The 17,052-nt window shown below is 43.4% G+C and overlaps 1 protein-coding gene across 7 annotated transcripts in view; it reads left to right on the forward strand.

Annotated features, from left to right (window-relative positions):
- Positions 1-17,052, forward strand: part of arhgef28a (Rho guanine nucleotide exchange factor (GEF) 28a) — a 136,114-nt gene that overhangs the window by 3,182 nt on the left and 115,880 nt on the right. For 6 of the 7 annotated variants that reach the window (XM_052525433.1, XM_052525435.1, XM_052525437.1 and 3 more), the window contains exons 2-4: positions 3,889-3,932; positions 15,682-15,838; positions 16,243-16,659. In XM_052525433.1, the coding sequence (XP_052381393.1) occupies positions 3,900-3,932; positions 15,682-15,838; positions 16,243-16,659 (607 nt within the window). In that variant the 5' untranslated portion in view covers positions 3,889-3,899. The remainder of the gene's footprint in view (positions 1-3,888; positions 3,933-15,681; positions 15,839-16,242; positions 16,660-17,052) is intronic. The other variant, XM_052525436.1, reaches the window with a different exon arrangement.

Genomic DNA, 17,052 nt, shown 5'->3' on the forward strand with positions numbered 1-17,052 from the left:
ATTCGTTTCCTAGACTGAGGACTTTTGTTGTGCTTCTCTTGACAGCTGTGTTACATTGTCATCATTCCACCTTGCATCCTTTTCTCAGGGGTCATTAATCATTCTCTAATGCATAACTGAGTATATAGCTGGGTGTTCCTGAGAACAATCTTACAACCACACCTAAGTGGCCAATGTGCCAAAGACAATGAGCTAGTACATTTTCTAATTACCAAATAGTATGGTGAAATCAAGATTTACCTGTTCAGGTGATGTACGGTTGATGTGGGTGAGATCATGTGAGAGGAAACAGATTTGTTCACACTTGACCTCTCTGGACCTTCACATTTGAACATATTTTCTGGCACATGACCAGATGTGAAAACTAGTGTTCCTTCTGGTTTTGACATTTTTGTACTCTACTGTGTGCTGTTCATTTTTCACGTTAGCTAGTCTCCTCAGGGCCAGTCCTAGTGTCTGGTTTGTTACACACAGACACACTGAAGAGGTAGAGAGGTCAGGGGTCAGTGTTAGGAGGTCTTTTTCAAGGAGAGTGGAGTGTGTTTCTGTTTGGGACCTATCCTGTGTGTTGTGTAACCCAAAGTCTAAGGCCTAATAGGAAAATAGCCATGCAAATAAAGCAGGGAGTCCCTCTATGACTCCTATATGGCAGCACATGGCTCATCTGGCCAGGATACACACACTACTTGTCCTGAGCTTACAAACAACCACCCTACACAGTACACACATAAACTGTAGGGATGGGGGAAAAATCGATACAGTAGAGTATCGCATTATTATTTTTGCCTATTTTATATCGACAAGTAGCGATTTGTAAATATATCTCTATATATTTTTTTGCTAGGTAGTTAACGTTATCTATTAGCTAGTGCAAGTTGGTCGTACCAAAACTTTATAGTTTGTTCTCCATCATATTTTTAAATGTTTTATGTGTGCCGTCAGGTTTTCAGCACTTTTACTTCCAAAACATGTTTTTCCATGGATCTCTTTTGTTCCTCTGCAGTAGACATATAGTGAGCAATATGTTTGGAACATCGAATCACAATAAAGTTGCAGTATCGAATCATAATACATGAAAAATCACAATACATATAGAATTATAATACATATCGCATCGGCGCCTAAGTACTGTGATAATATCGTATAATGAGGTCCCTGGCAATTCCCAGCCCTAATAATAGGTTACGCTACACTCATATTATGGAAGTTCACTTTTCTATCCATTGTTTTAAAAAAAATCGGACCCCACAGCCATCATAATGACAATACCCTAATGATAATAACCAGCGTAGCCTAGTGGTTAGAGCGTTGGACTAGTAACCGGAAGGTTGTGAGTTCAAACCCCCGAGCTGACAAGGTCAGACCCCTGAGCTGACATCTGTCGTTCTGCCCCTGAACAGGCAGTTAACCCACTGTTCCCAGGCCGTCATTGAAAATAAGAATATGTTCTTAACTGACTTGCCTGGTTAAATAAAGGTAAAATTAAAAATTAAAAAATGATAATACCATGATAATGATAATACCATAATGGTGATACCATGATCATGATAATATAATGACAGATCCATGATAATGACAACACAAAGATGAACAATACCACATAATAGTAATACCTGTTACAGGATCAGGAGGATCATGCCCCAGCCTGTGGCATCAGGACTTTCTTTATTGACAAAAGCTATATAAGTGAAAAGGACAGTGCTATTTTTATATTTGATTTTATTTACCTTTATTTAACTAGGAAAGTCAGTTAAGAACAAATTGTTATTTACAATGATGTCCTACTAGAAGGCAAATGGTCTCCCGTGGGGACGGGGGCTGGGATAAAAATACAAATATAGGACAAAACACACATCATGACAAGAGAGACAACACAACACCGTGACAACTCTCCTGCACACCACTCAGTTTATCACCTGTCACTATCTTCTGGTGAATCATATGGGGTTGTTTTGATGTTGTTTTCAAGCTTTTTATTGTGTAATGACAGCTCTTTTTAAAGGCCTGAGGCAGTAAAAAGCGAGATTGTCCAGTGTTTTACATACACTGTGTACAAAACATTTAGTAAAACCTTCCTAATATTGAGTTGCATGACCCCTTTTGCCCTCAGAACAGCCTCAGTTCCTCAGGGCACGGACTCTACAAGGTGTCCAAAGCGTTCCACAGGGATGCTGGCCCATTTTGACTCCATTGCTTCTCACAGATGTGTCAAGTTGGCTGGATGTCCTTTGGGTGTTGGACCATTCTTGATACACAAGGGAAAGTGTTGAGCGTGAAAAACCCAGCAGCATTGAAGTTTTTGACACACTCAAAACAGTACGCCTGGCACCTACTACCATACCCCGTTCAAAGGCATTCCAACATTCTGTTTTTCCAATTCACCCTCTGAATGGAACACATACACAATCCATGTCTCAATTGTCTCATGGCTTAAAAATCCTTCTTTAACCCTCCCTTTCATCTACACTAATTGAAGTGGATTTAACAAGTGACATCAACAAGGAATCATAGCTTTCACCTGGATTCACCTGGTCAGTCTATGTCATGGAAAGAGCTGGTGTTCCTAATGTTTTGTACACTCAGTATATTTCCACACAATGAGGTTGGAATAATACTGTGAAATTGTGAAAATGATGATAAGGCCTTTTCAGCCTGTTTTGGTAGGATGGAGTTTTTTCCCACTAGGTATTAAATGAGTTAATAGACCAGTAAGAAAGAGACAAGTAAGAACCTCTCTTCCAACAACAGCTAGTTTTCAGTTTTCTCCTCCCCACTTAGACCACTCCCAGACAGTCCTAGCAACATTCTTGCTGGAGAAATTGTTCTTTGCTAAGAATCAATTGAAAGAAATCACAGTAAGGTACTTAATTGTTACCCAGAAAGGATTTGATATTGAGATCAAATGGCTGCATTGAACACACGTGGAAAATGTAAATAATGCAAAAAGGTTTCTTGGTTGCTTTCTCCTCATCATCCCCTTGTGTCTAGACTGAGCGATGCCTCTATAGTGTTGACACCATCTCTCTGTCACTGCAGTCATGCAGTATTAACACACACACACTGAGAGTGAAGTCACAGCGGATCAGGTTTAGGCATGTGGCTACAGTTCCACTTACAGCACAGTGGCCTCCATTCCTGCTACCTCCCACCAAATAGAGAGAAACACAGCACATACTATACCGTGCACAGACAGACTATACAGTACACAGACAGACTATACCGTGCACAGACAGACTATACAGTACACAGCACATACTATACAGTACACAGACAGACTATACAGTACACAGCACATACTATACCGTGCACAGCACATACTATACAGTGCACAGACAGACTATACCGTGCACAGACAGACTATACAGTACACAGACAGACTGTACCGTGCACAGACTGACTGCACACTAAAGCCTTTTAATTTCAAACAATTCTCTCATTCTGGGCAGCTTAAGGTAACATTTTCTAGACACAGACAGACAGATTGGATCACTGTTTCCCATGGAGAAAAACGAGAGAAATATAAATTGGGGGAGGAATGGAGGGAGGGGGAGATGGGATAATATCAAAAGGATAACAGTGTTTCATAGAAGACTTCATGTTCTGACAGAGCAGGATGATGAGAGGATTAGGTTGTGTCTCGCACGTAGAGTAGAGCCTTGTGATTCTGAAACTCTGACTGCCCAATTAATCAATCAGACTTAGAGAGAGGTTTGGACCCATTCTGGGCTACAGTACATGGCATGCTGATCAGGGTCTTGATGGTTACACTGGGTCATTAGTCAGATGCAGGGTTGTGGTTACATATTGGTTATTTGCAGTGTTTGGTTTAAAGTCTATGATTTAAATAATATAATAATATGCATGGCCCTTTTCTTATTGGTTCATCAGATGCTCAGAACATGGAGCTGAACAGAGGAGAAGTACCTCTATATGTAAGTACTGTTCATCCTTCTCCTTCTCCTTCTGTTCATCCCCTGTGTCTCCTCTCCGATGCCCCTCCCTCTGTTTCCCCTCTCTCTGTTTCCCCTCTCTCCGATTCCCCTCTCTCTGTTTCCCCTCTCTTAGTGTCCCCTTCACTGTTTCCCCTCCCTCAGTGTCCCCTCCCACAGGGTCCCCTCTCTGTCTCCACTCTCTCCGTTCCCCTCTCTCTGTTTCCCCTCTCTTAGTGTCCCCTTCACTGTTTCCCCTCCCTCAGTGTCCCCTCCCACAGGGTCCCCTCTCTGTCTCCACTCTCTCCGTTCCCTCTCTGTTTTCCTCTCTCTTTTTCCCCTCTCTCCGATTTCCCTCTGTTTCTCCTCTCTCTGTTTCCCCTTCTCTGTTTCCCCTCTCTCTCTCTCTGTTTCTCCTCTCTCCGTTCCCTCTCTCTGTTTCCCCTCTCTCCGATTCCCCTCCCTCTGTTTCTCCTCTCTCTGTTTCCCCTCTCTGTTTCCCCTCTCTCTGTTTCCCCTCTCTCTGTTTCCCCTCTCTTAGTGTCCCCTTCACTGTTTCCCCTCCCTCAGTGTCCCCTCCCTCAGGGTCCCCTCTCTGTCTCCACTCTCTCCGTTCCCCTCTCTCTGTTTTCCCTCTCTTAGTGTCCCCTTCTCTGTTTCCCCTCTCTCTGTTTCCCCTCTCTCCGATTCCCCTCCCTCTGTTTCCCCTCTCTCTGTTTCCCCTCTCTCTGTTTCCCCTCTCTCTGTTTCCCCTCTCTCCGATTCCCCTCTCTCTGTTTCCCCTCTCTCCGTTTCCCCTCTCTCTGTTTCCCCTCTCTCCGATTCCCCTCCCTCTGTTTCCCCTCTCTTAGTGTCCCCTTCACTGTTTCCCCTCCCTCAGGGTCCCCTCTCTGTCTCCACTCTCTCCGTTCCCCCTCACTCTGTTTCCCCTCCCTCAGTGTCCCCTCCCCCAGTGTCCCCTCTCTGTCTCCACTCTCTCCGTTCCCCCTCACTCATTTTCCCCTCCCTCAGTGTCCCCTCCCTCAGTGTCCCCTCTCTGTCTCCACTCTCTCCGTTCCCCCTCTCTCAGTGTCCCCTCTCTGTCTCCACTCTCTCTGTTCCCCCTCACTCTGTTTCCCCTCTCTTAGTGTCCCCTTCTCCGTTTCCCCTCCCTCAGTGTCCCCTCCCTCAGTGTCCCCTCTCTGTCTCCACTCTCTCCGTTCCCCCTCACTCTGTTTCCCCTTTCAGTTCCGTTTCTCTCCCTCTGGTTGGTTGTTGACTGTATGGCCTTGTGTTGATGTTGGGCTACAGGTGAAATCTAACCCTGGTGTGTTACACTCCCCTGGGATATAAACCTTTACACGCAGCCTGTTCTTCCAGATGGGCTTACTGAGCCCACTAAAACCCCATGCTTTTATACATATATGTGTGTGTGTGTGTGTGAGTGTGAGGAGAGGGAGACAGAGAGAGAGAGCATGTGTGTGTTTGATAAATAGTGTGTTCAAGTGTTAAGGGAATAGAGATAATTCATGTATTGTTTATTGTTTCTGAGCCGGTAGGGCCAGACCTGAGCGTCTATATGCTTATTCCAATACATGTGTTTTCTGTTATAGGTGAATGAGGAGTGTGTTTTCAGAAGGTTGCTCCTCATTTATTTTCATCTAGTGTGAAATGACTCGATCTCTCACTCCCTCTTAGTCCCTGTCCCTGTCCCTGTCTCTGTCCCTGTCTCATATATCCACGTTCTATCTTTCTCCTCTATCTCACTTCCCCTCCCTCTCCTCCCCTTCCTTTTCTATCTCCCTCTTCTCCTGTGTGGTAGAATCCTGGGTGGGCCAGCCAGCTGGCCAGGTGCTGAAGCATTGCCAGATTTCTGGTGGGCAGAGAGAGAGAGAGAGAGATTGAGAGAGAGAGAGAGAGAGAGTGTGTTTGTGAGAGATTGAGAGAGAGAGAGATTGAGAGAGAGATTGAGAGAGAGAGAGAGAGAGAGAGAGAGAGAGAGAGAGAGAGAGAGAGAGAGAGAGAGAGAGAGAGAGAGAGAGAGAGAGAGAGAGAGAGAGAGAGAGAGAGAGAGAGAGAGAGAGAGAGAGAGAGAGAGAGAGAGAGAGAGAGAGAGAGAGAGAGAGAGAGAGAGAGAGAGAGATGAGTGGAGTATCTGTTTGTTTCACTATGCCACCAATGTTTCCTTTCTGTTATTGAGAGCCTGGTTTCCTGAGGTTTGGTCTGTCTATCATGGAACACGGAACATTCATGATTCATATGCCACTTTTCTCTAGTTCATTATTTGTTCATATTATTAATCTCTGGTTGCAGAACTCTTAAATTCACTAGTGAGCAGCAGTGACATTTTTACAACACTGTTCAGTATAAATACTCACAAATTCCCACCTACCCTTAGTAGAGTTTACTAGGTTTTATCATGTTTCAGTTTATTCCTCCCTGGTATAGTATGAAAATAATGATCCATTAAGGTTGAACATATACTTCTGTTTTACAAGGTGAGGTGTAGTCTCCACCCTAAGGTCCTAGCACTGCCGCTGTAGCACCTCTGAATGAGAGCCAGACATCAACGCTCTCTGCTTTGTGGATGTAAGCTGTGCTATATTTCACTGATTTAAAGACTGTTATTATAACTGACCTATTCAAGTTTTCTGGTGGAGCAGACCTACACAGTGACAACACAGAGCCTTGACTCTTACCACACCAGAACGTAGTCAGTACAATGGACAGTATTGAATAGTAGGTAGATGTTCTCACTGTGTAATTGCCTGTGTCTGGTGATTTGTGGTTTGTTCTGTGTGAAGGTTCAGACTGAGATTTACTGAGTTTGAATGAGATGAAGTGTCTGCATTTTGTGGTGTGTGCCTACTCCCGTGCTGCTTGGCCAGGTGTGTGTGTGTAGGTGGGTATGTGTGTGTGTTTGATACTGTGTGTGTGAGGTGATCTGGCAGTGCTATTGTTGGCTGGCTGTGAGAGATCACCTGGTAGTGGACTGGCAGGCTGCTGGTGTTTTGGGTTAGAGGAGAGGCATCTGAGGCCTTCTCATAGGTCGAAAGCTGTCACAGAGAATTACTTGACAGACACAGAAACAGAACAGCAATTGTCTTTGCTTCTTTAAAAAGTTCATGATGATTATTCCCTATCACTTTTGAAACAGAGATAAAATGTATACATTTTGGTGTGTATGTGTGTGTCAGGTGCCACTATGCTTTGATAGAGGGGGTAAAAACTGTTGGTTGAGGCAGTATTAAGCCTCGGTATCAATCTACTGTACATACAGTTGTGGTTAATGATTACTGGAACCTTTTAGTGTGTCAGATAATGAAGGCAGTGTGTTAGCCATGCTGGGTTCACCCACCTGGGAATAACAGCAACAGCTCACCATGTCCTTAATCACTGGATGATTAGCAGCTCAAGGTACGACAATAGAGGACCCTTGGATGCACATGAGGTCTACCACATAATGTGTTTGGCTACATTACCTCGTAGTCCCACTAATACAGACCTAATCTTCTGCACCAGCCATTCAGTGCAATAGGGAGGAAGTTTCTAGACTTCAATTTAGACATGATTGTAACTTGAACGTTTGTGTATCGTTCTTCACACATTCATGTCTGTAGGTTTGCACAACAATTCAGGTTACTGCTGCACATTATGTAAGAAAGAATCCATGGCCATAAATCCCTAGAATCTGTGAGAAATGCTTATGATGCCACGAGAGTTTTAGTCAGTCAGTTTGACGTTTACATTAATGTGTCATTAGTGTGCTAGATTTGTTCAGAGGAATGTGGCTCAGGCAGCTCTGCTGTGTACTGTAACGTTGCTCTGTTCCGATGCTCGCAGTCCCACAGTCCCCCACCATGAAGGCCTGACAGGGATTCACATTCTAGAATCAAGGTTCCTTTTGCCTTGTCATGTGTCTACTTCATCGTTCTGGAATGATATCATGACGTTTGAATATTTCAAATATTTTCACCTATCATTATTTCAAAGGATACAGTACATTTTCCCACCTCTAAAATGTATTTTTCCCATGCTTGATTGATTGTCTTTGAATAATCTTGAGATGCTTTGTGTGTAGGCTACTCATACAAGCCTATTGTACATGTATATGTCCTGGAAGTTGGTATGGTACTTCAAATGGCAGAGTTAAAGATATAAATACAAATATTTATGACATTTGGCAGAAGCTTTTATCCAACTTACAGTCATATGTGCATACATTTTACGCATGGGTGGTTCCAGACGGAATCGAACTCACGACTCTTGGCGAAGCGCCATGCTCTACCAACTGATCTACACAGGACCAAGTTCTATGTTGGAAAATGCCGAGTTCTAAGCACTGTGGCCTCAGATGGTCTTTGATCAAAGCTGTTCCATGAAGTCATTCGTTTTTTAAAAAGGCAATTCAGATCAGTCCTGTTCTGATTCTATAAGAGGATTAGAACCTGCTCGTCTACTTCAGATCAGTCCTGTTCTGATTCTATAAGAGGATTAGAACCTGCTCGTCCACTTCAGATCAGTCCTGTTCTGATTCTATAAGAGGATTAGAACCTGCTCGTCCACTTCAGATCAGTCCTGTTCTGATTCTATAAGAGGATTAGAACCTGCTCGTCTACTTCAGATCAGTCCTGTTCTGATTCTATAAGAGAACCTGCTCGTCTACTTCAGATCAGTCCTGTTCTGATTCTATAAGAGGATTAGAACCTGCTCGTCCACTTCAGATCAGTCCTGTTCTGATTCTATAAGAGGATTAGAACCTGCTCGTCCACTTCAGATCAGTCCTGTTCTGATTCTATAAGAGGATTAGAACCTGCCCTTCCACTTCAGATCAGTCCTGTTCTGATTCTATAAGAGGATTAGAACCTGCTCGTCCACTTCAGATCAGTCCTGTTCTGATTCTATAAGAGGATTAGAACCTGCTCGTCCACTTCAGATCATTTACACACTTCAAAGGGCTCAGTAGAACACAGTTCCACCAGTTGTTCTTGTTCTGATTCAAAGACCGTTAGAACCTAGACTTCAGATCAGTCCTGTTCTGATTCTATAAGTGTGCTTGTGTGATCAGTCCTGTATAAGTGTGTTAGAACCTGTGTGATCAGTCCTGTTCTGATTCTATAAGAGGATTAGTGCGATCAGTGCTGTTCTGATTCTATGAGGTTAGAACCTGTATCCACTTCAGATCAGTCCTGTTCTGATTCTATAAGAGGATTAGAACCTGCGTGTGTACTTCAGATCAGTCCTGTTCTGATTCTGTGAGTTAGAACCTGTGATCAGTCCTGTGATTCTGCGTTAGTGTGATCAGTCCTGTTCTGATTCTATAAGAGTTAGAACCTGTGATCAGTCCTGTTCTGATTCTATAAGAGGATTAGAACCTGCCCGTCCACTTCAGATCAGTGTGTTCGTTCTATAAGTGGATTAGTGTGCCTGTGTAGTGTGCTATAAGAGGATTAGAACCTGTAGATCAGTCCTGTTCTGATTCTATAAGTGTGCGTGTGTGTAAGTTAGAACCTGTAGTGTGTAGTGTGTTCTTGAGTCTTGCCAGCATATCAGATGCCGCTTCTGTTTTTCGTATCATTGTTGTTTTGAGGCTACTTGGCTACTTCATGTATTCAGGCCAACTGTTGTTGAGCTTTACGCTTGTTGTTGTTGTTGCTGCAGTAGGCTAGATCAGGGCTGGCTTCCTACTGTAGACGTCACCTGTGTGTGTGCTTGTGATCCCTCAGGAGGGAGATGGTTCCTGGTCTCCTAGAAACCATGGATGGGTTGGTGTGACCTTGGTGTTGTTGTTTTCATCACCATGATGAGAGCATGGTGAAGATTCAAGCCATGTTAGTTAGATGGCAGGTTGGTTAAGGGCTTTCTTTTGCCTCCCCAAAATAGGCTAAATGAGGAAGGCTGACACAGAAAAACAATCTTCATTCAGCATTTACCCTCAAGTTTCTACTTGGGTGTAAATGAACAGCTTCTACACCAAGCCATAAGACTGCTAAATAGTTAGTTAAATAGTTAACATAATAGCTTCTACCCCAAGCCATAAGACTGCTAAATGGTTCCTGGTCTCCTAGTTAGTTAAATAGTTAACATAAGATGGCAGGTTGGTTAAGGGCTTTCTTTGCCTCCCAAAATAAGACTGCTAAATAGTTAGTTAAATAGAAAAACAATCAGCATTCAGCATTTACCATAAGACTGCTAAATAGTTAGTTAAATAGTTAAATGAACAGCTTCTACCCCAAGCCATAAGACTGCTAAATAGTTAGTTAAATAGTTAACATAATAGCTTCTACCCCAAGCCATAAGACTGCTAAATAGTTAGTTAAATAGTTAACATAACAGCTTCTACCCCAAGCCATAAGACTGCTAAATAGTTAGTTAAATAGTTAACATAACAGCTTCTACCCCAAGCCATAAGACTGCTAAATAGTTAGTTAAATAGTTAACATAACAGCTTCTACCCCAAGCCATAAGACTGCTAAATAGTTAGTTAAATAGTTAACATAACAGCTTCTACCCCAAGCCATAAGACTGCTAAATAGTTAAATAGTTAACTTAATATCTTCTACCCCAAGCCATAAGACTGCTAAATAGTTAGTTAAATAGTTAACATAATAGCTTCTACCCCAAGCCATAAGACTGCTAAATAGTTAGTTAAATAGTTAACATAATAGTTTCTACCCCAAGCCATAAGATTGCTAAATAGTTTGTTAAATAGTTAACATAATAACTTTTACCCCGAGCCATAAGACTGCTAAATAGTTAGTTAAATAGTGAACATAATAGCTTCTACCCCCAAGCCATAAGACTGATAAATAGTTAGTTAAATAGTTAACATAATAACTTCTACCCCCAAGCCATAAGACTGATAAATAGTTAGTTAAATAGTTAACATAATAGCTTCTACCCCAAGCCATAAGACTGCTAAATAGTTAGTTAAATAGTTAACATAATATCTTCTACCCCAAGCCATAAGACTGCTAAATAGTTAGTTAAATAGTTAACATAATAGCTTCTACCCCAAGCCATAAGACTGCTAAATAGTTAGTTAAATAGTTAACATAATAGCTTCTACCCCAAGCCATAAGATTGCTAAATAGTTTGTTAAATAGTTAACATAATAACTTTTACCCCGAGCCATAAGACTGCTAAATAGTTAGTTAAATAGTGAACATAATAGCTTCTACCCCAAGCCATAAGACTGCAAAATAGTTAGTTAAATAGTTAACATAATAACTTCTACCCCCAAGCCATAAGACTGCTAAATAGTTAGTTAAATAGTGAACATAATAGCTTCTACCCCAAGCCATAAGACTGCTAAATAGTTAGTTAAATAGTTAACATAATAGCTTCTACCCCAAGCCATAAGACTGATAAATAGTTAGTTAAATAGTTAACATAATAACTTCTACCCCCAAGCCATAAGACTGCTAAATAGTTAGTTAAATAGTTAACATAATAGCTTCTACCCCAAGCCATAAGACTGCTAAATAGTTAGTTAAATAGTTAACATAATAGCTTCTACCCCGAGCCATAAGACTGCTAAATAGTTAGTTAAATAGTGAACATAATAGCTTCTACCCCCAAGCCATAAGACTGATAAATAGTTAGTTAAATAGTTAACATAATAACTTCTACCCCCAAGCCATAAGACTGATAAATAGTTAGTTAAATAGTTAACATAATAGCTTCTACCCCAAGCCATAAGACTGATAAATAGTTAGTTAAATAGTTAACATAATAACTTCTACCCCCAAGCCATAAGACTGCTAAGCCATATCTGCATTGGCCGTTTTTGCATGACCCCTTTTTACTCATCACATATGCCGTTACTGTCTATTATCTATCCTGTTGCCTAGTCACTTTACCCCTACCTACATGTACATATCTACCTCAATTACCTTGTACCCCTGCACATTGACTTTGTACTGGTACCACGTGTATATAGGCAAGTTATCATTACTCATTGTGTATTTATTCCTCTTGTTATTATTTTTCTATTGTTTTTCTCTCTGCATTGTTGGTCAGGGCCTATAAGTAGCATTTCACTGTTCGTCTCCACCTGTTGTTTACCAAGCATGTAACAAATAACATGTGATTTGATTTGATTAGATCTTCAGTATGAAGTGACCATTTTTGGGGGGTTCAGTCCCCACCATCATCGTTTTCCATAATGATCCCGTTTGGGTCTAAACCCTCGCACCTTCCAGGGAGTGGAGGTGAGTTCACCGGTAATAATTCAGTGTCACTCGATCCGACTGTGTCACAGCGTCACAGCGTCACAGCTTAATGATGTGGCAGGCCTGGAAGGCTGGAGCAGAGCAAAGGCCATCGATCAACGCTGAGACATCAGTCTGCCACCCTTTCACACACACAAACACACACTCTCTCTCCTTCTCTCTCTCTCTCTCTCTCTCTCTCTCTCTCTCTCTCTCTCTCTCTCTCTCTCTCTCTCTCTCTCTCTCTCTCTCTCTCTCTCTCTCTCTCTCTCTCTCTCTCTCTCTCTCTTCTCCTCTCTCTCTCTCTCTCTTCTCTCTCTCTCTCTCTTCTCTCTCTCTCTCTCTCTCTCTCTCTCTCTCTCTCTCTCTCTCTCTCTCTAAAAATACAGTACCAGTCAAAGGTTTGGACACACCTTCTCATTCCGGTGTTTTTTATATTTTTTAAAACTATTTTCTACATTGTAGAATAATAGTGAAGACATAAAAACTATGAAATAACACATATGGAATCATGTAGTAACCAAATATGTTTGCCTTGATGACAGCTTTGCACACTCTTGGCATTCTCTCAGCCAGCTTCATGAGTTAGTCACCTGGAATGCATTTCAATTAACAGGTGTGCCTTGTTATAAGTTAATTTGTGTAATTTCTTTCCTTCTTAATTTTTTGAACCAGTCAGTTGTGACAAGGTAGGGGTGGTATACAGAGGATAGCCCTATTTGCTAAAAGACCAAGTCCATATTATGTCAAGAACAGCTCAAATAAACAAAGTGAAATGACAGTTAATCATTACTTTAAGAATTTCAAGAACTTTGACATTTTCTTCAAGTACAGTCGCAGAAAGCCTCAAACGCCTTAAAGGACTGTCACAGGAAATGAAGACGTAGAGTTACCTCTGCTGCAGAGGATAAGTTCATTAGAGTTACCAGCCTCAGACATTTCAGCCCAAATAAATGCTTCAAAACGGGCCATTCTACTGCCAATGTTTGCCTATAGCAATTGCATGGCTGTGCGCTTGATTTTATACACCTGTCAGCAACGGGTATGTCTGAAATAGCCGAATGCACTAATTTGAAGGGGTGTCCACATACTTTTGTGTATATATTGTGTAAGTGGATAAGATATCAGATTTTGATTTGATGACTAACGTCTGTGTTTTGTTTTGTTTTCCGCTGTCATTTGTGCTTGGGGTATTTCCCATTTTATGGTGGAGTTCATTGTGATTCCTCCTTCATAGACAGATTATTACTCAAGGAAAACAGCCATGCAAAAACAGCCATTCGGAAATATTAAAGTGTGCTTGCCTTGGTTTTCTTATTGATCCATGACATTTTTATTGTTCATGGGTCATTTTCCTTGGTTCAATAGCCTGTATCTGGCGGTCAGTGAGCAGTGAAATAGCTCTAACCTTATAGCCAGCCAGGCCTATGTTGTTGTTCTTCATAATGATGTGTGTTCTGTGGGAAAGTATTGTCAAAGATCACCAAAGCTCTGTGTATAACTCCTAGCCAGATTAGGGCTGGTCTCTGTGACATGTGGATGTCCCTCTGTCCGTCCTCAACTTTTCCACTGACTATGCAGCCGTGTGATTGGGCGTCTTTCATGTGGGTATCAGGTTACAGCTGTAATTTGTATCCCACCCTTCTCGTCTTCAGAGAGAGGCCTCCACCTCCACCGATACTAATTATGGAAGGAAACAAAATCCTCCACGTGAAGGAGGGCGAGAGAGCTAGGAAGGAGGGAGAGAGAGCTAGGAAGGAGGGAGAGAGAGCTAGGAAGGAGGGAGAGAGAGCTAGGAAGGAGGGAGAGAGAGCTAGGAAGGAGGGAGAGAGAGCTAGGAAGGAGGGAGAGAGAGGAGGGAGAGAGAGCTAGGAAGGAGGGAGAGAGAGCTAGGAAGGAGGGCTAGAGAGCTAGGAAGGAGGGCGAGAGAGCTAGGAAGGAGGGAGAGAGAGCTAGGAAGGAGGGAGAAAGCTAGGAAGGAGGGAGAGAGAGGAGGAGGGAGAGAGAGCTAGGAAGGAAGGAGAGAGAGCTAGGAAGGAGGGAGAGAGAGCTAGGAAGGAGGGAGAGAGAGCTAGGAGGAGAGAGAGAGCTAGGAAGGAGGGAGAGAGAGCTAGGAAGGAGGGAGAGAGAGCTAGGAAGGAGGGAGAGAGGAGAGAGAGAGAGCTAGGAAGGAGGGAGAGAGAGCTAGGAAGGAGGGAGAGAGAGAGCTAGGAAGGAGGGAGAGAGAGCTAGGAAGGAGGGAGAGAGAGCTAGGAAGGAGGGCGAGAGAGCTAGGAAGGAGGGCGAGAGAGCTAGGAAGGAGGGCGAGAGAGCTAGGAAGGAGGGAGAGAGAGCTAGGAAGGAGGGAGAAAGCTAGGAAGGAGGGAGAGAGAGGAGAGAGAGAGCGCTAGAAAGGAAGGAGAGAGAGGAGAGAGAGAGCTAGGAAGGAAGGAGAGAGAGCTAGGAAGGAGGGAGAGAGAGGAGAGAGAGAGAGCTAGGAAGGAGGGAGAGAGAGCTAGGAAGGAGGGAGAGAGAGAGAGCTAGGAAGGAGGGAGAGAGAACTAGGAAGGCGGGAGAGAGAGCTAGGAAGGAGGGAGAGAGAGCTAGGAAGGAGGGAGAGAGAGAGCTAGGAAGGAGGGAGAGAGAGAGAGAGAGCTAGGAAGGAGGAGAGAGAGCTAGGAAGGAGGGAGAGAGAGCTAGGAAGGAGGGAGAGAGAGCTAGGAAGGAGGGAGAGAGAGCTAGGAAGGAGGGAGAGAGAGGGAAGAGAGAGAGCTAGGAAGGAGGGAGAGAAAGCTAGGAAGGAGGGAGAGAAAGCTAGGAAGGAGGGAGAGAGAGCTAGGAAGGAGGGAGAGAGAGCTAGGAAGGAGGGAGAGAGAGGAGAGAGAGAGTGTGATAAAAAGAGCAAGATGGGTAGAGTGAGAGAGGGGTGAGAAAGTGAGAGATGGAGAAAGTGTGGGAAAAATGAGGGTGAAAGACAGAAGAATCAATCAACAGAGATTTGTCAAGAGAGGGGGAGAGTTAAGGATGAAGAAGAGAGAAAGCGAGGGATAACTTGTCTTTGTGTTATAGATGAAGAGGCAGTTTGCTCTGCTGGGTGAAATATGGGTGGAGGAGCGGAGCATTCCCACAGTCACAAAGATGGAGGAGGGTGTATCTCTCTCCCTCTCTCTCTCACTCTCTCTATTCCTCTCTTCCTCCATCATTAGCTCTGAAGGGCCTCTCAGAATCCAGGAAATGGAGGAAACGTCTGAAAACGAGTGAAAATAATCAAAAGGCTTTAGCGTGAGGAAGAGTAGAAAAGAACCTTTCAGACACACATTTTCTCAACAAGCAAGAGAAAGTGTTTAATCCTTTTGCTTGAATTCTCCAGCGTTGCATTATTATGGCTGTTCAGCGAGGGGAGGTAGTAGTAAGTAGGTTATGAATGGTGGCCTTGAAGAACAGTCACAGGAATGTGTTGATTGGATGTGTTGAATGTGTTGTCCATCTTCTTCTCCTTTACTTTGTTCTTCTCTCTTGTTAGAAAACCAATGAATGATTTCACACAGTTAAACCCTGTTTCCCTCTCTCTCTCTCTCTAGGGCCAGGTGGAGGTCCGTGCTGTGTTACAGGTTCCAGATATGGACAGGGAACCAGAACAGACAGAGTTATATGTGGTTCTAGAAGGTTCCAGACTAGCCCATGTTGCTGTAGTTAAGAGAGCGGAGGATGGAGAGTCTCTTTGCTTCACAGTTCCTGGTGAGTCCCACCGTTTATAGTGTCCACTGGTCCCAGATCAGTCTAACTGTCTCACACAGAGCTACTGACTGAGGTTAGAACAGAACCCTTAGTTTGATACAGGGTCACTAACTTCCAGTTATCATTAGTTCCTCTTTTGCTCTTTTAAGTTCAGGTCAACATAACAGAGATTGTAATAAATCAGTAGATAGCAGCAGTTTGCCTAACCTAATTAGGACCATCCATGTTGCTGTGTCACAAGATTCAATTGAAATCATGTTTGGGAGCAGAAAACTGTTATTGCTGCACAGTGTCCATATTAGGAGTGTGTCAATGTCAGAAGGACTTGTGTCAGTCTCATCGGGAGTTAGCACTTATTGTCATATTTGATCCTCAGTCATCTGTTCGTCTCCTCTCCTCCACAGGTCACGACCTCCAAGAGACCGCCTCTGTCACAGTGTATCGTCACACAGAGGACGGAGCCAAGCCTTGTGGAGGCCGGGCCTCCCTGAGGTACGTCTGTGATTTGCCACAGGAAGTGGCCGAGTACCTGCTAGCCAACAGCGACTCTTTGAGTCCCCAGAGCCACCTGGAGGTTCTGAGGAGGGTCTCAGCAGCTCCAGGAGAGGGGGACATGGAGGGTGACATGAGCGCTGGTCCAGGAAAGGAGCACTCTCTGGGGCAGACAGACCAGGAGGAGGAGGGGGTTAGAGGTGGGAGACCCAGACCTGATCCACAGATAGAGTGTCATCTCAGAGAGATGGATGAGAGGATAACCCAGGCCGTGGCTAACCTGAACTACCCTCTGGAGTGGAGCGGCAAAGCCAGCCAACCTAGAGAAGGTAACCAACCATACTACTTGGGCTTTTTACGTAGGGCTTTTCCAGTGCTGCTGTGGAATAGCCCTATGACTAGTGTAGTGGGGTACGTGAGTTGTGGTTGGTAGGGAATCTGACCATAAACCGCTTGTTTTGGAGCAGTTTCAGCAAGTGTACTGTACTAGCTTCCCAGATGATTTCCGATACCTTAGAACTTGAGACATTCTGTACACATTTCTACTTAGACCTATGTCATATAGATTACAATTAGTAACAGGCAAGGAAGATATGACCCGAGACAGTTATCCATGATCAGAAAGAAAAATCATCAATGTGTTATCAATGTGTTATTTTCAATTGAAACAACGATTGATGATAGTTACTGTGTAGGCTTACCTAGCCTGTGCCGGATGTTCC

The sequence above is a fragment of the Oncorhynchus keta genome, chromosome 9 (genome assembly GCF_023373465.1).
Source record: "Oncorhynchus keta strain PuntledgeMale-10-30-2019 chromosome 9, Oket_V2, whole genome shotgun sequence".
Taxonomy (NCBI): Eukaryota; Metazoa; Chordata; class Actinopteri; order Salmoniformes; family Salmonidae; genus Oncorhynchus; species Oncorhynchus keta.